This window comes from Argentina anserina, chromosome 3 (genome assembly GCF_933775445.1).
Source record: "Argentina anserina chromosome 3, drPotAnse1.1, whole genome shotgun sequence".
In the NCBI taxonomy this organism is placed as follows: domain Eukaryota; kingdom Viridiplantae; phylum Streptophyta; class Magnoliopsida; order Rosales; family Rosaceae; genus Argentina; species Argentina anserina.
The window spans coordinates 14,755,691-14,779,227 of NC_065874.1; the positions used below are offsets into that span (position 1 = coordinate 14,755,691).

Consider the following 23,537-nt stretch of genomic DNA (forward strand, 5'->3'; position numbering starts at 1 on the left):
GACCTTGATGCATACTCCACATCCAAGAAACACATGCCATTTTTGGCACCTGTATCTATTTCTTGAGGGAATTTTGGAGATGGAAAAGTAACATTCTTCCATTCTCAAGTAAGCAAACATTTTTGAGCCTCAGGCTAAGGCTCCGTCAGATCCGATATGCAAGATTTTGTTGCTACGGACTTTTGATTAATCAATCTATTTTGACTATGTTTTATGCTTACTATTTTTCAAGTGTGACGTTGGCATTGCCATGTTTCTTGTTCGACTTTAGCTTAAGTCGTCTATTGGAATTGGAAGTTTGGTTGTGTTGTATTAAATATTGGCATATTCTATAAAATTTCTCATATTTCTTGTTTACAAGATTGACTTGTGAGAATTTCATTTGCCTTGGCTTAGCATGCATGGTCAACGTTTGCAACTCACGTGGTCTTTAAATTAGCCGCTTTTGGGTTACATGGGACCCCAATAGCACTACATTGTGATTTTGGACTTTGAAATTTGGAAAACGGACCTCGGAACGTCAAAATTGACGTCGTTTTTTTCGGTTACTGTTCCGGCGTTTCCGAAACGTTTTTTGGCGTTTTACCGGTGTATTCGCCGCCTTCCGGCCATTTGCCGGCGTTTCCGGTACCGCCATCCGGTTACGGACGGCGTTCTCTGTCGGACCTGAAGTGACGGCCTCCATACCGGCCAGGTCCGGGCACCGCCGGCCGGATTTCCGGTAATCGGTGCCGCCGGCTTCCGACGAGTTTTTCCGAAATTTTTTTTCGTCATTTCTCGTCATTTTTCCGGCATATCTCAGCAGTTCTTGCTGCCATGTTTTCCTAGTCCAAAATTCACCCGGTTTTGAGTTAATTTGACATGGTTTTCGGGTTAATTTTCTGGTTTTCTCCAAGTCGTTTCATAGCTCAAATGATTTTATTATTATTGGTGACCACCCGCACCAATTGGATGGTTTTTACAACCCAAATTGTTTGGTATTCAACTGCTCCAATACCATGTTTTTCCAACTCTTGAGTTGAAGAATGTAGTTCTATTGCCATGTGATACATTCGATGGGATTGCCATTTGTTTCAATCCCCTCTCTTACAATATCCTACGGCGTATTGTGTAGAGAAGTTCACCGCGTCGTTGACTCTCTTAATCTTCATTTTGAGAATGTCCCGCCGTGAAATCGAGTGTCTTGCTAATTGCGTAACCACCCACACTGTCCTAAGGCGCAGGTAGTTGTTTTACGGATCTCGTGCAGAGATTGTGTTCTATATCTTTGTGCCTTGCTAAGTTTAAAGGCCATACATTCCAATGATGGATTTTCATCTTGATATTTGTGTTAAGAATGGAGAGGAATAAATCTGTCAGATTTCATTGACAGTATCTTTTTCAAGCTTCGACAGTAGCTTTGTTAGCCTGCAGACATTGTTTTGCTTGCCTGCAGCAGTAGCTTTATGTAACTCAAGATTCTTTGAATCTTGGGTTCGGTTTTACTGTCTTTTGGTTTTGACATGATCGTTTTTTGGTCATTTTGAACAAGATATGATGATTCGAGTTCTTTGAAATTCACATTATCATCTATTTTTCATGTTCACGAAGCGATTGGAGGACCACCTCACCCATGCTCCACACGGTGAGGCCGAGCCTGCCTATTTCGGCGGCTCCATGGCATTAAGTTCGTCGGTGGCGGCATCCCCTCCTTGACAGGAGCTTGTGATGCCTCTATTGTAGTTATCTCAATGGGTCTACTTGAAACGATTAAGTATTCTGGTTGGTTATGATTTATGAATCACCAACACTTGTCCGCTATTTCCAATCTACAACCGTTGATCTCTATCCTGCGATATTAGCAGACGGTCACTTTGATGAGACATACTTCCCGTCGTTAGGGGGAGATATGGAATGCTCCCATTCTGGTTTTAACGCCAGGAATTGACGTGGTGTGGCACTATGTCTCATTAAGATCCCGCACTACTCAAAGTGAGTAAATGTGCAACGCATTATCGACCTCCAGAAAGTCAAAAATTCGATGCTCAATGACTTTACCGATATTGCGAAAGTGACGAGATCGCACATAAATGCTGTGATGTGCCGGTAAGGTTGGGACTCTCAGAATATGGGAGAATTTCATATGACCTGGTCCTAGTACCGTTGGCACCATCCCTGACAGTGGGAAGGAAGCCGGCGATGGCACCATCATACGCCGTGGTGTTGTCGGCGCCCGTGGTATTGTACCACAAAACAAGGGCGGCAAACGCAAAGATGGACTAGTAAGGGTCATAGCTTCAGTCTTGGCTCCTGCCTAGATGAAGGGGAGACCATTATTCTCTGGAATCAAAACCAGAAAGAAGTGAGATGCGTAGGCACAAGTATTTTGCCCATCATCAAGAGATATTCTCTAAACATGTGTATCAACTAAGTTTCTGTGGGACGCTACAGACTCCTTTTGTTGATGTTAGAGAAGAATAGAAATCCCACAAATTGATCATATACAGCGCGCGCGCGTGTTTAATGGATTGATCTCCCATGATTGATGATGTATTCGCTTATGCTCTTATTCCATTGTAAAGTATCAACGATGAGCAACTTGACCGAAGTGGAAAGAATCAATACATGCTGAACTAGACTTGTTATGTTGGTCATTGTTCGTAAGTGTAATGAGAAAGCTGAAGTCATGCAATATATGCAGGACTTATGGCGCAAAGATTGTCTCATTATCCTAGTATTGACTACGATGAGTTATATTCTCTCGTTATGGACATAATTGCTTTCCGCTACTTGATCAGTAGTAGTGTCCATGAAAACTGATTTCCAGCATATGATAGTGGTCATAGAATATCTGTAAAGGGATCTTGACGCATATATGAGAGTGCCCGAGGGACTTTAAATGCCTCTAGACCACAGAGAGATTATGTAATCAGATTGCGACGTTCGAGAGAACGTAGTACAATCTGTTGCAAGAACTCATACCCATATGAAGCTAATTCTTGATTCTCTATTCCGTCTAAGTATAGATGATGAAGAGATTCAATGAGCTATACATTCATACATGTTAGTGTTGTTGGGACACTATTGCTTTCATTATGACGTGATTAACTATGCGCCTATGCATTGTCATTGGACTTGCATTGCTTCTTTGACATGGGTTTAGTTCTACACTTAGTGAACCAACACAAATCCTATCCACACCAACGCCGCCAGCAGGTCCAGCAGTATCAACGTACGCCTTTGTGTAGCAGTCGACACTGGTAGCATAGGGATGCGTACGGTTCCGTCTTGGACCAAAATCAGTCATTCATTTATCTATTCCCCCATTCTTTTTGCAAAAGACACATTGAATGTGACAAATCAGAATCTGTCCAGTTTCGTAGGTCAACTTCAACGAGACCTATAAGACAGCTCGCCCGATGAAATATGGTGAAATTGGTACCGTCGGAAAGGCTTATGTGTATCATTTCCAGGGACACCAACCATTTATTCATAGCTATCATATTGAGTGAGTTATGGCCGTTTTAGCAAAGTAGGACAGTTCTGTCCGGAAATTTGCAAGTCAGTCAACTTCGACAGAGCATTGTGAACTGCTCCGATCGGATGAGGTTGTGAACCTTATGTCACTGGAAAGCCACGGGTGTCTATTTTTCAGAACATTTTACGGTTCGTTGATACCTATTTTGACGAAGAAGTTATGGCCGTTTAAGTGAGTGAAGGTCATTCTATCCGAGAATCTGATTTTCATTGCAAACTCTTGTTTTGAGTTGTTATGCAATCTTGTTTCTTAAGATCTAAGTTTGGCTAAGTATAGAATGGATGATCTAAGGATGTGTGGCTACATTAATGGTTAATCATTAGCCCAAGACTACGTTTGAGAAGCATGTAATGAACGTTGTGTACGTTGTTCTTTGTACTCCATGATTATGGCACTAATCAGGGGGAGTTGTTTCGTAGACTTCAGGGGGAGTCTAGCTCACATGATGCTATCAAATGTAGACGGTGCGTGTGCTCTTTTTCCCTTCGATCAAGCTTTTGTTTTTACCCAAGAGGTTTTTATTTTGCCTGACAAGGTTTTTACCGAGGCAACGATGTGTGCACCATGAAACCTAGGCATGCGACACAAGGGAGAGTGTTCCGGGATAATTACTATTATACCCTTGTGTGTGTCTTAGCCTAATAGGTTTCCTGTTAGGAGATAGATTAGCATCTCCTTAATAGATTAGGACTCCGAATCCTACATGATTGTGGTTTTGTAATGCCTATATATAGGCCCCCATATCATTCAATAATACACAATTATTTCATCCTGAAAAAATATTCTAATTTAAGGGTTTGAAATAATAAAAGAATTATTAGAAAACATTCTAAAAAAAGTCACAAATAAATTCTCTAACCCTAGTACAAATAGGTAATCAACCTAAATCCTTTCCTAATACATCCTTCTATAGAAAAGGAAAAACAATACATATGGAATACATTTTAAAATAAATATATTTGAAACTATTTTTCCACAAATACTTTATTCTCCCCATATATAATCCCATATATATTTCCATATATGTTCGATTTGACCAACTCACAAAATCTTGCCACAAGATGTGTTTCCTAGTCCGATTAGGAAATCTCCTCCATGCTCCCCCTTTGTTTGATCTTTATTCCTTTTGTCTTCATCACCTTATGGAGGCCAATAAGTGTACCTTCATAAGTGAACTACCGGATGAAGTTCTTTGCCACATACTTTCCTTTCTCCCCTTAAAACTTGTTGTGAGGACAACAATTCTCTCAAAGAGATGGAACAACAAATGGACTGATGTTCCCAATCTTGACCGCATAGAGGAAGCATTCCACATCGATATGATGATGAGTTTATGAGGTTTGTAAATTGGCTACTTGACGTTTGCGGTTCAATGAACATCCGAAGATTCAGATTCGAATGTTCCCGTTACTGGTATCAGACATGGAAGCATTTGGTGCTGAGCGTAAGGGGCGTGTTGAATATCTCGCTCTCATCCAGCAGTGAATTAGCACTTCCATAGGGCGTAATTTTGTTGAAACTTGACCTAATATCAAGTCATATTCAGAAGAAAATGAAGTTGTGTTACCTGATAGCCTTTTCGTGTGTGAAACACTGTAGGCACTGAAAGGGGCTAAGTTTTGTTATCAGAGATCTTCCAGAGTCAGGGAACTTCTTCCCAAGCCTCATGTTTCGGTTGACTATCTCAGGGCCGGCCCTGAGATTTCCGGGGCTCAAAGCAACGAGAAAACTTAGGGCCCCTTGTCAAAAAAAATTTGAAACAATATATGTGAGATGGTCTGGTAATGAGTGTAAAGCATGTTCCTTTTGGTGTTGTATATTGAATTTGAGATCTGAAACTGTTATGATTGAATTTGTGTCTCTTAAGAAAATGCAATGAATGTTTTTAATTTTGATCGGTGGATTAGAGGCTTGAGTAGAGGAATATATTTTCTCTCCCCTAACAACTAAATAAAACCAAGCTAAAGATGCATATAATAGCACAGCTAGACCAAGTTCTTTTCTCTATCTCTACTGTAATATGCATCTTCATAATTCATATGTGTTCTCTGTATATTTGTACCATATAAGAACAAACATCCTAGGCCATAAAGAGAGTTTCGGGCTTCAGTAACAACTAACAACTAATGTGAACAGTAAGATAGAAAGGTATCAAGTTCTTTCTTTACTCTAAATGTAAGTCTGACTCCTTATTCACTGCTAGGTCTTCAGTTGGTCTCTCTATGATTTCATTACTTTTTAAGCTATTGAAGACTGTTAAGAAATTAGGGTATTGTGACATTACTTTCTCCTTATTTACCTAATTCAATTGAATTTTATTACTATTTCAATCCAAAAAGTAAAGAAGGAACGAAAGGTTAAAACAACAAAACTCATATGACAGCACAGACAAATCATACTTCTAACGAATTAATAGAGGCAAATGAAAGTAAGAGGAAAGATCACCAAAAGGAACAAATAGTGCATTCTCCAAATCCAATCCAAACCAAACGCAGATAACTCCGACCAACTATTAAACCATGAACCATAGCAGCCAACTTCTGCGTTAAAAACAAAGAAACCAGTCAGAACACAAAACAGATTATCAACTGGAAACCCAAAACACAATCGGGGAATAACCCGATATCTGTTACCTTCAAAAGCCGCCCTTCTCGCTGTTTTCGTTTTCGCAAACAGAAAAACTCTTCAGCAGAGCACAGCGAGTAACCGACCCATTACACTGATAGAAAAGTAGGGGTTGGGAAAGGAATCAAAAGCTGGTGAACAGTAACTCAAAAAAAAAATATATGAAATATGATTAATTTTTTGGGGACCCTTGAAATTGAGGGCCCAAAACTGATGCTTTAGTGGCTTTAGCCCAAGGCCGGCCCTGGACTATCTCGACAATGGCTCTATCAAAAAGCTTTTTCGCCATTTTCCATTACTAGAGGATTTGAGTATAAGTGGATTCCTTGGGGAGACAAAAGGTTTGAATGTCAACATCTCTGCACCTACATTGAATACCTTAAGAATATACTTGCAGGTTGACGAGGGTGATCATCAACACTTCTACATTGAAGCTCCAGATCTTGAAAACGTTGACCTCAAATTTACAGACGTTACTTTGGAGACTGCAAACTCTCTATTCAAAGCCGAAGCCAATGTCAGTGGAGGTTATGCAATTTCGCTTCCTGAAGGGATATCCAATGTCAAGTATCTGTGTCTCAGGGATATTAGTCTTGAGGTACGTCCTAGTGTCCCAGACAATGTAGTAAAAAGAATTACATCCAAAGCCAAATAATGTGGAAGAATTGATCCCCTTAACTTGATGTTCAAACAACAATAGTAAGATGTATCCCACCCACTCTGTTACCCCTCTTTTTTTTCTTTTCTTTTATCCGTGCATGCTAGGTACGTAACATAAATTTAGTACTTGCATAGTCAAGGGACTTGTATCGTGTTTTGGTTTAGGTAACTTACTATTGGAAATAGAATGATTACCTTCAAAATGATTCTCTGATGAATCGATCCATCTTTCTTGAAGGGTTGTTCTTTGGCTACCTTTGATAACTTGAAGCATTTGAAGCTGTGTCTTTGTGATTGCAATTATGGGAGATTGCTAAATGATCGAGTCGCTGAAGTGGTTTCCTAATCTGGAGCATCTTGACATCGAATATGTAAGTAATGTTGTTAACTCGTTATACTAGTCCAGGATCAGACAATTGTGAATCTCTTAATGTAACTCTCATTCCAGTTTTACTTTGACACACTTGGCAGTGGTCCGTAAGCTATGAAGAACTTTGTTCACCGGAGATTGTGCCGTTCTGTTTGTTGTCACATCTCAAGACCATCTCTATCAAGGGATTTGAGGGATATCAAGTTGAGTTGGAAGCGGCCGAGTACTTGTCAATGAATGCTCGAGTTCTGGAAAAGATGACAATTGTAAATTATTACCCGCCCAACAGAAAGGAGATGTTATACGAGGAATTCTTGAGTTTTGAAAGAGGTTCAGCGAATTGTCAGGCTGACATTATCGAAAGGAAATATGGCTCTTTCGAAGTTCAATTTCAGGACATGGGAGCAGTCTCTGGCTGTTTTGCTACTACAATGTTGCAACTTGCAACTCGGGAACGAGTTTTGCTGTAATGATGAAACCATGCTAAATTTCAGCTTTTCTGTTTGTTTTTGTTTCATCTCCTGTGTTTGACAAACTCTAGCAATCCATGAACTGAGCTAAGCAACGAAGGTATATTTTGCAAAATAAGAGCAAAAATTACTGGTTGATTTCGTTCTTTAATCCTTGTACCAAATTTTGTTCAAGTCAGGAAATGTGAGAGTATTTGGGGATTCAATTGGGTTGGAGATTTACCCTGCCTATGAGCCTAGGCGCCTAGCTATGAAAAATGCTCCAACGTTTATCTCTGAAGCCCCAAAGTTTATACTGCCAACGTTTGTTTGCACTTTTAATTAGAGGTACTTGACATGCAAATAATAAATGAAGCCCCATTTGAAAAATATAAACTTCCGTACTCGTTTATCTCTGAAGCCCCATTTGATCAACATCAAATCCCGCCTAAGAAACTTTCTAAAAACCTTAACAAGAGAAAAGGACAGATTAATTGATTCACAATTTCCATAAATGCTTTTATGAACAAACCTTGACATTGTCATGATATATCTGTACTCAACGAGTTCCATATTTCTGTCCAAAAGGCACATCTTCCCCTTGTATGATCATGGCAGACCTCTTTCGCATTTCGGACTAGGTGAGGAAGACCAAAACAAAGAGAATGATGAACAAAACTACCAAAAAGAGTATCATCATCATCTGGCCTTTTATACCAGCCTTCTTCATCACTGTTGCCACCTTTTTCTGCAAAATGGAAAGAAATATTCTGAGAAGAGTAATCCTTATATTAATTAGCAAGCTGACAGCAAAAACAATGAAAAACTGGAAGACTTGAATTTCAACATTTCAACAAATCGTACAATAGAACACGTCTACGCAGTTGGAAAATAATCTTTTAACCTCACCTGAACAAAATCAAGCCGGTTTGATGTACTGTCCATTTCCATACCCAACTCCTCTACAATCTTGTCCTGAAATATTATAACATTTTATACTGTTACCAAGATGAAAGAATAACAGATACCTTTGTGCAGAAACAGATAATTTAACAGAAATACAGTTCAAGAGATATACATTTATGTATTTGAACTTTGGCCTTGTTCCATTTCTTTGGTTAGTATAATCTCTTACTAACCAAAGGAACTCTACCTTTCTCATCTCTTATTCATATTTCAATTCTACTACTGACATAACCAAGAACAATGGCTTACAAAATTCATACCTGTGCCAGGAGCTCTTCATGTATGGTGAGTCCAACACCTCCAATTCTCTCCACACTAGCACTGAGTTCGTCCAACTCCTCATCCTGTTGCCTACAAACACAAATTAACAGGAAAGAAATTAAAACAAACGGAATTCTAGAGCTAATATGCTGACGAAAAAATTACTGAATAAATTAATAATATATAACCCCTTAATAAGAATGTATAATGCATGACCATACGATTAATAAATCAAGAGAGAGGGGCAATTCAGTTAATAAATTAGTAGCTACAGGTCATATAGCTCAACAGAGAGTGCATAGCTCCACATTGAAAGATCACAAAATGAATTTTGTGTTTTTCTATCAATACAAGTGTTTCCTTTTTCCAACAAAGGCAATCACAGTACATATAGAACTCCCAAAGATTGTAACTCAGCAGAAATCCCAAAGATTTGATGAGGATTGATAAATACTTAGTCTTATCTATGTGACAATTGGATTTGGACGTGGGTGTATTCAGACAGATCAAAAGAAATAAAAATCTTACTTTATGAGAAGCAACTGTCTATCTGATTCTGATGTTATGAAATCATCGTTATGGTGGGCAGCATATTGGTTGGATCTTTCTGTCTCCTGAGAATCTGCCAGCCTCATTAGTTCTCGCCTCATTCCAGCTGCACTAGTTCCAGTAGACTCCTTTCCAGCTTTCACTGCTCTTTTTACTGAACTTACCTACAGAGCAATCAGACTAATTGAGGAGGTGCACAAAAGACATCCAATGCCAAAAGAAAATGTGCTTTATAATATACATATATAGGTAATTATACAACATCACTGAAGAGGCTTGTTCTGTAAGAAATATCCAAAAGCCATAACCACTCAGCAGAGCAACTCCACAGAGAAAAAATATAATTACAAGTACAACATTTGGAATCTAAGCCGTCATTAAAAGTTTTAAAAGAGCACAATTTCAACACACGATGCAAATATACCTGTGCACGAGCATTGCTTGTCCATCTCCTTCGTTTTTCAAGTTCAGCTTCGTCAATACCAAAACGTTTAGTATCTACAGCTGCTACAGATATTGCTTTGTCCAACTCTTCTACCTTCCTATCAAGAAAGCATGCTTTCAGTTGTAGCAAACATAAGCTCAATTTTAAGAGCATAAGCTAGATGCAAACCTGTAATCAAGTTCTAATATATAAGGACAGCAATATTCAAGTAAATGGGAATACTGTTAGCCGGGATTGACAAAGCTATGAATAGATATCAATATTAATGAAAGGGGGCATTGTTGAGCAACTGATATTTAATAAGATTTTTTCTTATAATTTTACACAAAGAAGACGAAATCCTTTTCCTAGTTTGCTTTGAAATGGGGAAACAATGTTGTAAGCATAATTTTTGATGGACCTAAGCAGGGATGTTTTACTCAAAATCCAGCCTGATACACCCTCTCTTGCATTACTGATCCATCACTATACTAGCAGGACACCGGTAAATAGATAAAAAATGAATAAAGAATTATAATACTGCGCACCTGCCACTCAATTTGTGGAAGCATAGCAAGCAGCTCCTTCGTGAGTTGTATTTGATTTTCACCATTAGATGAAATACGTTCCCATTGGTGAAAAGAATACTGCAACTGGTCGATCTATGGAATAAAATATAATAATTAAGAGCAGTCTTTTCTATTCCAGACATTATGTCATACAAAAAAAAATCCAACACTACTAACTTGTCAACAAATGACTAAACGGTGCAGATTTTTAAAAACTTGGGGGCAAATGTGGACAAAATTTGAAAACTTACAGATTTTTGAATCTCCTCTTTCACAACATAGAAGGGATCTTCATTCGAGGGCATCATCCTGTAACTTATGAGTTATGACAATAGTCTATCCTGCAAGCATCCAAAGAAGATATTTCCATTAGCATCTACAAATGCAAGGTCAGAAAGAGAATGCACACACATATAATAAACAAAACTGAACCATCGACAGGCTCAATGGCTCACTAAGAACATCATCTGAGACTTTTTCTAATCTAGTGTGAGAGTGAAAAGTATTTTGATGTGTCTTAACTTAACACTTACGAAAATCATAAAATGAATTCCAAATAATGAATGAATGACACCCATTCAAGTGCAAGAACATATAAACACTATTCTCTAGGGACAAAGAGGAGTGTTTATCAAGTCAAACGAGAAGGAAAAAAACAATTAGTAATGTCACGAGAAGTGTCATTTAGTACCCAACAATCACACTAATATGATCAAAAGAAATATATTTAAAAACTAGTGCTTAATGTAATTTAATCCAATACCAGCCCGATTCACACCAGGCACATAATACATCCATCTACGATTATCACAAGAAAATCTCACGAATTTACAGAAGAACATATATGCAAGGTATCACAAACTAACTGCACAATACTACAGGTTAACTTCATCACCTAACGAAAACACTGCATTCTGCAGTAGAAGTTTAAACTACCGGAATAGTCTCGACGAATTTATGAACAATAAAAGAAGCACAAAATGGGCAATGAATTCTCATGATAAATGAATGACTTAGCATTTCATCAATAAGCCATGTATCTCTATCTCTACAAACAATTAGATCACCTAGCTAAAATAAATCAAAAACCAAATCGAGTTCCGGCGCAGTAACGATTTCAACTGAATGCAAACTTATTTAGCTTGACTAGACTAATTACTACTCCAATTACCAGCTTAATCTCACTAGCTTGATTACATTGAGAACTCAACAGATGATAAAATTAAGTGGATCCGTAACTAACCACATCGAAATTCCGATTGGATTTAACCAAATAAGCAGATTTATTTACACGCTAATCACCGTATTAATCAAATCGGAATTTTAGTCTCTCATACCGAATTTGTGTTTGTTGGGAGGAATTGCGATACAGCGAATTCAAATTTGAACGAGAAATGAAAGAGTTAAAAGGAAAGCGAGAAGAATGAGATTGGGAGAGACCTGAGAGGGAACCTGATCTTGGAGATCCTCGTCTGCTCTGAACAAACTGGCAACTAATTGGAAACGAGAAGCGTGAGACTAAGTTGAGAGAGCCATGTGGGCTTTTGATATCACTGGCCCAACCCAGGCCCAGATTCTTTTTTCTCCTCTCGTTCCGGTTATATAACACTCTTGCCGAGTTGATTACTTGATTAGTTGCGCTAGATATAATAAATCCTACGGTAATTATTAACATACATCATGGGTAACTAACTGGTAGCAAATCCACCAAACCATTTCCTTTTCCAATTCCACAAAATATTATCATTTGCTACAAGTTATTCTACATTAACATTAAGCTATACTTGATTACATGTCGAAGTCTTCCATGCCTGAGATGTAAGATATGATATTTCAAGATACATGAAATACATTATATTTTATAATATATACATACAATTATAGATAGTACACAATCCCATATTGTAACTGAAAAACAAAGAGATCTACAGAGAGCTGGACACAAATCCAGTTAAACAAGGCGAAGAACGTCCAAGGTAATATCAATTAGGCTGGCCGCTGAAGATAGGCTTGCTCCCAAGATATGAAAGACTAGTGATCCATCAGAGCTCAAACCTACTGTTTAGCAAGGTTTCGTATTACATATGGAAGAATGCCACCATGGTCAAAGTATGTCAACTCCACCTGCAGATCCAGTGACATCCAGTTTAAATGTTGTACATTTGATATAAACAATAATAATCACTTTCTTCTAGTACTGTATCAGGTTATGTCAGTAAGTTAGAAGCTCTGAGTAGGTGAATGAACATTATCTAAATACATGAACTAATTAGGCAAGATGATACGAAACGGAGTGTGCATGTGAAGGACTTGCCGGTGTCAGTTGTGACGTTAACATCCCGGCCAGGCCTTATCTCACTGACCTTACTGGGATGGTCTATCGTGTAGCGCTCGTGACCAGTCAATCCGAGTGTTTCAGCATCCTCCGGGGTTGAAACATAAAGGAATGATTCCCATCCCTACCAGGTTGCTACGATGAATTCTTTCACAGCTTTTGGTTATAACTGTTCTCACTCCCTGATGCAGAACAAGGCTTTATAAGGGACAGGATATTGACAGAGATGGTCTATCTAAGCAATTAATCATGAAAAAAAAAGTTACCAGTAGCATTCGACCCTTGGCAGCCCAGTCCCAAGCGCTGCCACAACCATAGTCTGCTCCAGCTAGGACAACAGTATCCTGATCAGCAGCCTTGTACCTCTGTACATGAATGACCCTCGTGAATAAGCAATAAACAACCGAAGAGAATGCTGCACGAAACACTGGATGTGAACTCACCATTGCTGCTTCATAGACATGAAGTTTCTCACCATTGTTTTCGGACCTACTTCACCATTCAACAGTGTATTAAAAATTCGGATATTTGGCAAAGGTGCCTCATACCATTACTTCATCATTTCCCCGACGGCATCCATAAGAATTGAAATCTCTGTGATCCACCCCAATCTCACAAATTATTTCCCTTTGTAATGGTCTCATATGTGCTCTTAAACATACCAGGTAAGACAAGAGATTGAAATACCTACAAATCCACATTACAATAAACATTTGAAGGCATCCTTTTCATTGGACAATTAGCACAAAAGTATATATTGGTATGTGAAATATCTCATTTTCATAGAAGTGCGCCTGTCTTTAATTATACCTCTAGCTACCGAAGTATATATCTTTGAAAGAGGAATGGAGTCGTAGATCTTCTCGTAACTGATATCATACCTGTGCAATTTCTTCGTTACTAGGCCAGATATCCTTTTAAGTACACATTTTTTCCATCCTTCCCTGTTCCTATTGCCTCTTTTTCAAAATCAATGTCAACCGGTAGGATCCAAAACTTTTTGGATTCTACAGGTTGACATTTTTGTTGGGCGGTATTGGATGCATTTTTGTGCTTACATGAGTTAAAACACAAAATTGATCTAGAGTCCTAGTTTGAGTATGAATCCTTGTAGGACTAGGAAACCTAGTTGGATTAGGAGTCTTCATCTTTCTACGTTTTGGTCGCATTGACGATATTTTGAGAGTCCTTCTTGTATTAGGAATCATTTTTAGACTAGAAAACGTTCATTTGGGAAAATCTTACTTGAACTTAAACTTTTATTCCGTAACTTTCATAATCTTACTCTCCTATTTTAGTAACTTATTTGATATTTTTATATGAATTATCTTATCTTTTATTATTTTCAGATTGTACAATGAAGGAAAAAATAGAGAAAAAGTCAAGAAAATGAGGAAAATAAAGAAAGAATGAGACACCTACAAAGGAGAAAAAGAAGGAATTTATCAAAAGAGATTGCACTCACCAATGACAAAAATAAGTGAAAGAAAAAGAGAGAATGAAAAATGAAGAGAATAAAAATAGATAATGAAAATAAGAAAGAATGAGACACCTACAAAGGAGAAAAAAAAAGGAATTTATCAAAGGAGATTGCACTCACCAATGACAAAAATAAGTGAAAAAAATTGAGGAGAAAAAGTCCAAGCTATAATATTCAAAGAGCCAAAACTCTTCTATAAATAACACATCATTCACAAAGAAAAATCATCAATTCTCCTTTGCATTGAAGAGCCAAACCTTTGCCAAAATACTACCTCAAACATCATTCACCAAAGCAGCAAGCCATTCTCCCCCATATACAACTTCCATCTCCACCGAAATCACCATTGAAGACACACATCCAAGGTTCCTACAACGTGTGATTCTCGCAACTCTTCTTCATGAGTTTGTTCGTTTTTGATTTTCTACAATACTTTGTCTATGAAGATTGTAGTATGATGTTTCTGTGAGATTATTGTTTTGTATTAAGAATCAAAATTTTCAGATTGTTTTATTAGATTATGCCCTAAGTCAATCTAAATGTTAATTGAAATCTTGCATGATTAGATGATCCCCTAAGACTCTAATTGTATTGGTGTCTAAAAAGTATGTAATTGGTCAAATTAGAATGCATGATATGTTCGAACTTGTAATTATGTGGTGTAATGGTAAATTTGGTTTAAGTTTGTTAAAGAGAAGTCGATCATGTAGATAGTAATTTAGGTTTTATTTTAGTAGTTAATATTCAATCTCAAACCCCCCCAATTATTTGTTAACATTAAAAGTTTAAAGTTTCCTTCAATTCCCCGGACTGAACGATCCCTGCTTATTTTATATTAACGATGATGTTTTACAGGATTTATTATAAACGTTTTAATTAACGACATATCAATTTCTTGTTTTAATTAACGACCTATCAATAAGATCAGTGAGATAGACCTATCAATTGAATGAGATAAATGTTTTACAGGATTTATTATAAACGTTTTAATTAACAACCTATAACTAAAAAAAAAGAATCGAGTCGTAGATCTTCTCCTTGTGCAATTTCTTCGTTACTAGGCCAGATGTCCTTTAAGTACACATTTTTTCCATCCTTCCCTGTTCCTATTGCCTCTTTATCAAAATCAATGTCAACAATGCATTTCTTCTCCCAGGGGCAGTACGTGGGGATGAGTAGAGCAGTGCCCGCTGGGAAACCTTTCATACATTATTAGATGACAGGAAAACAAATTGAGGCTCGGCCCCTGCAGGTTTTACACACCAAGTCAACATCAACTCCAAACCATTTATCTCATTCAAATCAGAAATATCTATATTATTTCTCATGGTTGTGGTTGTTAAGGTCAGTGAGATAGACCTTCCAGGTCAGTGAGATAAGGCCTGGCCGGGATGTTAAGGTATCTATATCACTTTCCTATGTAAAAGTAAGGTCAGTGTGATAAGGCCTACACGATAGACCTTCCTACACGACAGACCTTCCTACACGACTGACCTTCCGATGTGAGTTGTGACCTTAACATCCCGGCCAGGCCTTATCTACATTGAGGCTGTAGATACCTTAAAATATCTATATCACTTTCCTATGTAAAAGTATCTATATTACCACAAAATGCATACCATGCAGGCATGCGCATATGCAATAACCAAGGGAGGCGAAGCAAGATAGTTAGCTCTTGTTAGTGGGTGAATACGACCTTCAAAGTTCCGGTTCCCAGAAAGAACAGCTGCAGCAATGATGTCTACACAAGGGCAACCAATAAAAGATAAATTTCGAAAGCACTATGGTGAGTAGTTCGGGAATGTTTTAGAGGTTCAGACTGGTTGTATATTACATATTCCATCATTTGCAATGTCTTCGGATCGATCTAATAATTGTTATTATATTTTTCTCTACAAATTGTGATAGATTCTGAAGGTGATTCAGGGAGATAAGACGAACGGAGGCGGAAAGAAAGAACAAGAACTACTGTAGCTCAAAGCCTCAAAGTTGAGGGATAGATAAAGCATTTCTATCCCTGGCAAAAGAGCTTAATTTCTTTACGTTACGAAACTTCTATTACATTTATAAAATTATAGTAAATCATTAGAGCACATGCTAAGTTGTTTAGAATATTTGGAGGGTCAGGAGTTATACATTGGATTACAATGCAATGAATGCATTGCTAAATCATTCTCTTTTTTCTCTCAACTCTTTCCCTTCCTGCTATGGTTTTGACATAATGCGTATTTCAACAGGAAATCAACCATGTATAAATTCAACTGATGTTCGCATTTCTTTAAAACCATCACCATGATCTAATTCTTAGCGGTCACTAACTGGTAGCTCATCGGGATTACGATCTGGATATATAAGATAGCCCACTAGAGATTTAAAAATATACAACAGATTTTGATACTGAATGTGGTCGTGCTGCTGATCAACTTCTACAAAGTTGACGAGTCGTCACTTGTCAGAGAGACATAATGTGGTGTGTTCAACCTGTGATTTTAATGGCATTCTTCCTGTGGCATTTAGGCATGTTGAATTAGTACAGTAGCCAGGTCTCCAAGTGGAATACTTAACTTTAAGCTTGCTGCATGTTTTTTTTTTTGAGAATGGTAAACTTGCTGCATCTATACACTATAAAACGGTAAAGTTATGGTCATCTTCTCCTCTTGGCCATTTGTTGTACAAATTACATGTACATTGAGTAGCATCACTTTTGGAAGGATTGAAGATGGTGTACTGGTTTATCTATATGTACATATATAATGGATTGAAGATCACTTTTGGTGTATTTACATGTACATATATGATGGTTTCAAATCTTTAAATAAGTTGATTTTCAAACTTTCGTTGTAGAATGCTACCTAACTGAATAACTTGCAACTTGTGCCTGAACTTTCACACACTAGCATAATTTATTGGCCAGTTTTGCTCAAATTTGACGAGGTTGTGAGTTTTATCATCTATAGTTATCAAAATTTTTGTTTCCAAAATTTCTTTGTCCGTTGGGTTAATGAGGCACTTTTAATTAATTTAATGACTATTTTCTAGGGGTGGGCACGGCACGGGACGGGATGGGACAGGACGGGGCTCATCCCACGTCCTGTCCCACTATTTTGAATCGGGACGGGACAAGAGTTTTTAAGAATGCATCCCATTCGGGATTAATCCTGGTTGAGACGGGACGGGATCGGGATGAGACGGGACAAATCCCACCTTCCTATTAAGTTAAATAAAAGCCTATATTTTTAGTTTTTCATAACAAAGTAACATTTAATAATGAAATTTTAACAAAAAATGCATATTATGTTCAAAATATTATAATTTACCATTATTATTTGAGTTGATATAATTTTGGAGTTATTAATAACATAAATTAGTTTCATTTTGATACAAATATATAAGAATTTTTAAGTTTTCATTAAAGGTGGGACGAGACGGGATGAAGCGGGATATAAATTATTCGTCCTACGTCCCATCCCACTATTATGAAGCGGGACGGGATCGGGACGGGACGAACGTTTTTAGACCTCCGTCCCGTCCCGTCCCTTTGAATTTCGGGACGGGATCGGGATTTCCGTTTTTTATGCCCACCCCTACTATTTTCTGATTTCAATTTATTATTATTATTATTATTATTTCTTCAAGTAGAGCAAACTTTAAGAAATTTACAGAAAATGGTCATTTCTAAGTATTAACTGTTGAGTCCCAAGTACTTATTCACCACCATCCCAACTGCGGAGGCTTGATTTCCTCATTTCATTGCTCAAAATTTTCAATAGTGACAGTATATATATCATCAATTTGAGGATTTGAATTGTGATCTGTATAGAATGTAGTGATAGTCCTTTTAATTCGATAAAACTCCTACCAGGGATTTTTTTTTTTAAAGCCAAGTGGCTTCATTTGGTTACATGCTTCACCAACGCCATCCCATCTGTTCATTGAAGCAAAGGTATGTGCCAATTGCACGTAATTTCCAGCTTCCACAGGTCTCAGCCTCAAAATTTCTCCTTCAATAACGACCCCGAGAACCACATTGCCCTTGGTTCGACATGCATCAAGAAGTATGCCCAATACATCAACTGCCGGCTCGGCAAACACCTTTCCAGCTCGACTGAGGAGATCGACAATGCAAGCTCGATGCTCAAGGCTTGGTGCAATACCAAACTGGTAAATGCTCAAACCCTTGTCGACAAGACCATTATGACTACAAGCTGAACGAATCGAGAGGAAAATGACATGATTTAGTTTGATTCCAGTTTGCAGCTCTGCATACAATTCCAATGCCGTATCTGCTTTTCCATGACAACCAAACCAGAGATAATAGTGCTCCACGACACCAAATCCGGGTTAGACATCTCAAAAAAGCAGTTGTGAGATTTATTCATGTCACCACATTTTGAGTACATGTCAACTAGAGCCGTGTCTACCAAGATGCACGGTCTGAGGCAACTTCTAATAGCAATGCCGTGGATCCACTTTCCTTGATTGAGAGCCCCATTACAATTAAGCACAAGCTTGGAGAAGGGAGACCACAGTTAATGAATCAGGTTTCTGAAGACCTGTCCTCATCTCGGAGAAAAGAGCAACAGTGTAATAACCCGAATTTTTAGAAACTAAATGTCGAGTATTTTCAAAGTGTTAAACTTGTGAAATTAATTCAAGACGACAATTGGAGGTTTGCGACATTTCGAAACGAAAACGGAAACGTTCTCGGATCGTTTAATTAGAAAACGTAACGTTACCGCAACGTATAGATCGACTTTTATTCCATCGCTCGGTTGCAAAAACTTCCTTCACGAAAGTCGTAGAGCTCATCGATACTAATTCGTGGACACGTCATGCGTTTGAATCGGAAGTCGGACGCGAAAGTTATTAACGTCGAAAGTTCGTTTCCGATTTTGGAAATAGTATAAAAGGAATGAGAGGAGATTAAAATCAGAAAATCAGATTTTTTCTAAAAATCAGCTCGGGGTACTGTTCACCCGACCTAAAAACCTTCTCCGGCCGATTTCTCCACCATCCGACATCGCCTCGTGTCGTGCCACCTATCAAACTGACGGGCTCGACGAGCTCCATCTTTTGGGCTACGCCTTGCACTCCGGCGACAACCACACGCGGTGTAGCAACCGCCGGAAGTTACTGTTGTGGCGGCGCCGCCTCCTCCGGCCACCATGGCTCGAGATTCTTGGGGGGTTTTGCTTGTCTCAGTCCCAGCAACATTCCCACAAAAGGAATCGAGCCAAATCGAAGTGTAAGTACCCGAATCAAAATTTCAATTTCTAGGGTTTGTGAATAGTGCCGATTTCATGTTCTTCATTGTTTGGACTGTTTAGACTCGGATTTAGATCTTGGTGTCAACTAGGAAGTTGTTGGAAATGTTGTTTAGGTTGTGGTGGTGAAATTTGGTGATGATTGGTGGCGGTCGGTGAACAGTAACGCCGAATGAATAGTAACTGTGAATAGTAACTCCGCATGAATAGTGATCTGTAACATTAACTGTGAATAGTGATCTGTAACAGCAAATGTGAACAGTGTCATGGTAAAACAGTAGCTTTGAACAGTGTTTTGGTAAAACAGTAACTGTGAACAGTGGTTTAGTAAAACAGTGATTAGTAAACATGAACAGTGTTCCTTGAACAATATTTTATGAACAACATTTAGCTGTGCTGAACTCGTCACCTGATATTTTAAGTATCATTTTCTAAGCATTTATCGTGCTATTAGGTGACTGACGAAACGAGTGAGGAAATTACTTTCAGGGTCGTGGAAGTTGCACGCAGGAAAGAAGGTGAGTAAAATCTCACTTATTTACGAATCTACCCTTGCGGTGATTCCAAGATTTTTGCAAGAGTTTTTAATATTGAATTACGACACGTATACAATATAGTGGATTACGTATATATCGTATAAATGGTAATAAGTACATATATATATAGTTTGCTATATTATATATTGTTATGAATTCATTGGAATTGGTCATTTCGAATGACGAGAATTAAATGTTGAGCATGTGATGTGATTTTTGTACAATATGAGGTGTGATTATTGTACGTGGTTTTAACATGAGTTTGTTAAAATGTTTTGTCTTCGGACGAGTTTTTGTCTTCGGACGTGTTTATGAAATATGACATGTATACGATATAATGGATTATATATATATTATATAAATGGTAAATATGTACATATATATATAGTTTGCTATATAATATACTGTTATGATTTTATCGTGATTTATGTCATTTCGATGACGAGATTTAAATATCGAGCATGTGATTTTGATTTGTACAATATGATGTGAGATTATTGTACGTGATTTTAACATTGAGTTTGTTAAAATATTGATTTGTCTTCGGACATGATTTTTGGTACAATATGATGTGAGATTATTGTACGTGATTTTAACATTGAGATTGTTAAAATGTTGATTTGTCTTCGGACATGATTTTTGGTACAATATGATGTGAGATTATTGTACATGATTTTTAACATTGAGATTGTTAAAATGTTGATTTGTCTTCGGACGTGATTGGTACAATATGATGTGAGATTATTGTACGTGTTTGGCAAGTCGGAACCTAGCCTTTGGCCGGGCGAAAGTTACGATACAGTTAGAGCTCTAGTCTGTCTGCCTTAGTACTGCATGTGAGGTAACGGGTGGTTATCTGCTCATGGGTACTCAGATTGTTTTGGATGTTGGGTAGCGGGTGGCTATCCAACGTCGGCGGTGTATTACGAGAGGGGTAACAGAGGTGTACCAGCGTTCTTGGTACCCGTAATATAAATGCATTTGGGTAACCAGAATGGTTACTTAATTTCTCATGAGCGTTTTATTTCATATTTCTTTGGGACAACCAGATGGGCCGTCCATTGACTCATGAGTGCATTTATATTTGTTTGATTTGTGGATTTTCGTATATATATTAATATGCGAGTTATATTTTCATTTTACTCATACGAGCTGTAAAGCTTACCGGGTTTGTGTTTACAATCCCGGTGCATCAATTCGATGGTGTAGTAGATAACTCCGCAGGTGTGGATTAGCGGGAATTGACGGACCGCTCAGAGGACTTGAAGTTATTCATCTCCAGCTTGTGTGAGGATTTTGTGTGACTATCTTGTGAGTTTGTTGTGAGGATTACGCAATTCCATTTGTTATAATATTGAATTATAATTTGGGTTGTAATAATCGGTTTAACTGAGTTGTATTTTGAACTCAGAGATGATCCGCTGTGGCATTTTAAATGATTTCGATTCGTTGAAATTATTTGGTGTTTAACGACTTTGAAATTTTGAATTTTTAAGCTTGAAATTTTAGGGTCGTTACAAACAGTTTCGCATAGCTGACCATTTTGAGCATATCCAGCAACTATAGCATTCCAAGAAACCATCTATCTTTTGCTCCTACTTTGGAAAATACTACGACTTTGATCCAAAGATCGCAATTTGGATGTTCTAAATTCCAACATCTGACAAAAAACCATTAGAGCCCTGTCTACAGAATCATTTTGTGCAAGCCCTGAGATCATAGCCGTCCACAGAACCACATCCTTTTGAATTGTCCTTGCAAATATCCTGAACGCAACATATTCCTGCACTTCCAGAGTTCAAGTACATAACAATAAGTGATGTTTCAGCATGGGAATCCAATTTAAATCCTGTTCTTAAAATCTGTCCATGCACAGACTTCCCCAATCTGACATCACTCTGTGTCGCAGCCACAGACACCGTAGAGTTATACTCGACCCTCCTTACTAGTGTAATATATGAAGCTATCAGAAGAGGTCCGATCTTTGGCAATTTCTCATGGCAAATTGGTATATATTTTATGCCTAGCTACTGGCCGAATATTACCTCACTAATGCGAAAATGAATTCAGAATGTGCTTATTGGGCGACTCTGGTCCTTGGCATTTACAGATTTATATATAGCCGCTTTGAGCTTGTTCCACATTTTCAGCAGGTCTCCATTTAAAATTTTGTTTTCTTAGGTCGACAGCAGAAGTTTCTTGAATTTCATCTTCATCTTTGATACCAAGGTGGCAAGGTTGGGTTCAATCTACAATTGCAACTACCAACAACAATAACATATCGTATCTCCGATCCTAGAAATGAAGGCCTCAAGTTTGGTGACAAAATATTCATCAAATAGCTCTCTCAAAAATGTCATGAAAAAGATAAGCCACTTCTTGCATGCATGCGTTCTCATTTTATGAATACAGAACGAAGAAATGTGTTTATCATCAACTTATCATCTCATTTAGCTAGATATATGATTGAAATTCACCTACTTCTGATTCTTCTGATTCTTTGTAAAGGATGGATACAAATACAGGAACAAACATATAGAAATTTCAATTTAAATCTGTGATAAGATTTTGGAGGAAATTTAAATTATATTTAACAGCTCTAGTTATAGAGCCTACCCACTTATGTGTGATGCATTATCCATGCAGATTCCCAGCGAAACATACAATTAGGGTGTTGTAACCAGTAGCAACACCAAAATTTGTGTATGAATCCTCTAGCTATTGGAACCAGCTATGGTTTGGAATTAAATAATTGGGTCCTAGATAGTATTTGGTTGATCTGGTAGGAAGCTAGACGTTGAAGGATTGATTCTCTAGATGATGATGGGAGTGTACCTCCCATGCTTAGCAAATGTTCATTAGTTTCGTCTTATCAAATAACCATTTCCTCTTCGATTCGTTGTAAAACTAATGAATATAACTGCATCAATTCAAAACCCAGTGATTGACAAGTAACTGATGCATAAATATTTTCTTTTTGTTTGAGCATACACGGGTTAAGTCTCTTTTCTGAACAATTACAACAAAACTGCATCAATTCAAAACAAGTGATTGACAGATAACCGATGCATAATTTCTTTTTGTTTGACCATAGACGAGTTAAGTTTCTTTTCTGAACAATCTTACGATCATTTTTGTCATATATATAACCCACTATCATATCATCTATGTCTTCGCTGTGTGCCGTCAGTTCTGTATTACTCTCCAACATTGACACATTTTTTTTTGGTTTCCCAGGAAATGTCTCACCCTTTGTGAGATGACTATATATTCGAGCAGCGTCGGACCGCCGGGTTATAGCGGGAAACTCTCCCAACACTGATTCCTCCGGACCGCCGGGTTATAGCGGGAAACTCTCCCAGCACTGATTCCTCCATTCACAATGCTCAAACTCGAGACCTTGCTTAATGGGAACAAGCTCCTTTCCACTTGAACCATGGTAACATTGACACACATTGTCAAAACCTTAGATTGACAAAAATGCGAGAAAAGTTTATCTACACAGTTTATCCATACCGTCTAAAACTAGGAT

At 37.9% G+C, this 23,537-nt stretch overlaps 1 protein-coding gene and 3 pseudogenes across 4 annotated transcripts; 1 reads left to right on the forward strand and 3 right to left on the reverse strand.

Annotated features, from left to right (window-relative positions):
• The first annotated feature begins 4,659 nt into the window (after positions 1-4,659).
• LOC126787132 (putative FBD-associated F-box protein At5g56440) lies at positions 4,660-7,642 on the forward strand (annotated as a pseudogene).
• Positions 7,643-7,985: 343 nt separating this feature from the next.
• On the reverse strand, positions 7,986-11,881 carry LOC126786330 (syntaxin-61). Of its 4 annotated transcripts, none has more exons than XM_050512119.1 (8): positions 11,831-11,881; positions 10,642-10,731; positions 10,370-10,483; positions 9,822-9,935; positions 9,377-9,561; positions 8,848-8,938; positions 8,531-8,596; positions 7,986-8,369 (listed from the first exon to the last, which is right to left on the reverse strand). In XM_050512119.1, the coding sequence occupies exons 2-8, from the start codon at positions 10,696-10,698 to the stop codon at positions 8,259-8,261; spliced, it is 738 nt and encodes a 245-aa protein (XP_050368076.1). In that variant the 5' UTR covers positions 10,699-10,731; positions 11,831-11,881; the 3' UTR covers positions 7,986-8,258. The 4 variants fall into 4 exon arrangements, with proteins under 4 accessions (XP_050368076.1, XP_050368077.1, XP_050368078.1 ...); XM_050512120.1 differs by having other exon boundaries at positions 11,843-11,861; XM_050512121.1 differs by having other exon boundaries at positions 10,642-10,726; positions 11,831-11,852.
• Positions 11,882-12,445: 564 nt separating this feature from the next.
• Positions 12,446-13,369, reverse strand: LOC126787133 (aconitate hydratase, cytoplasmic-like; annotated as a pseudogene).
• Positions 13,370-17,952: 4,583 nt separating this feature from the next.
• On the reverse strand, positions 17,953-23,443 carry LOC126787134 (pentatricopeptide repeat-containing protein At4g04370-like; annotated as a pseudogene).
• Positions 23,444-23,537: the final 94 nt, after the last annotated feature.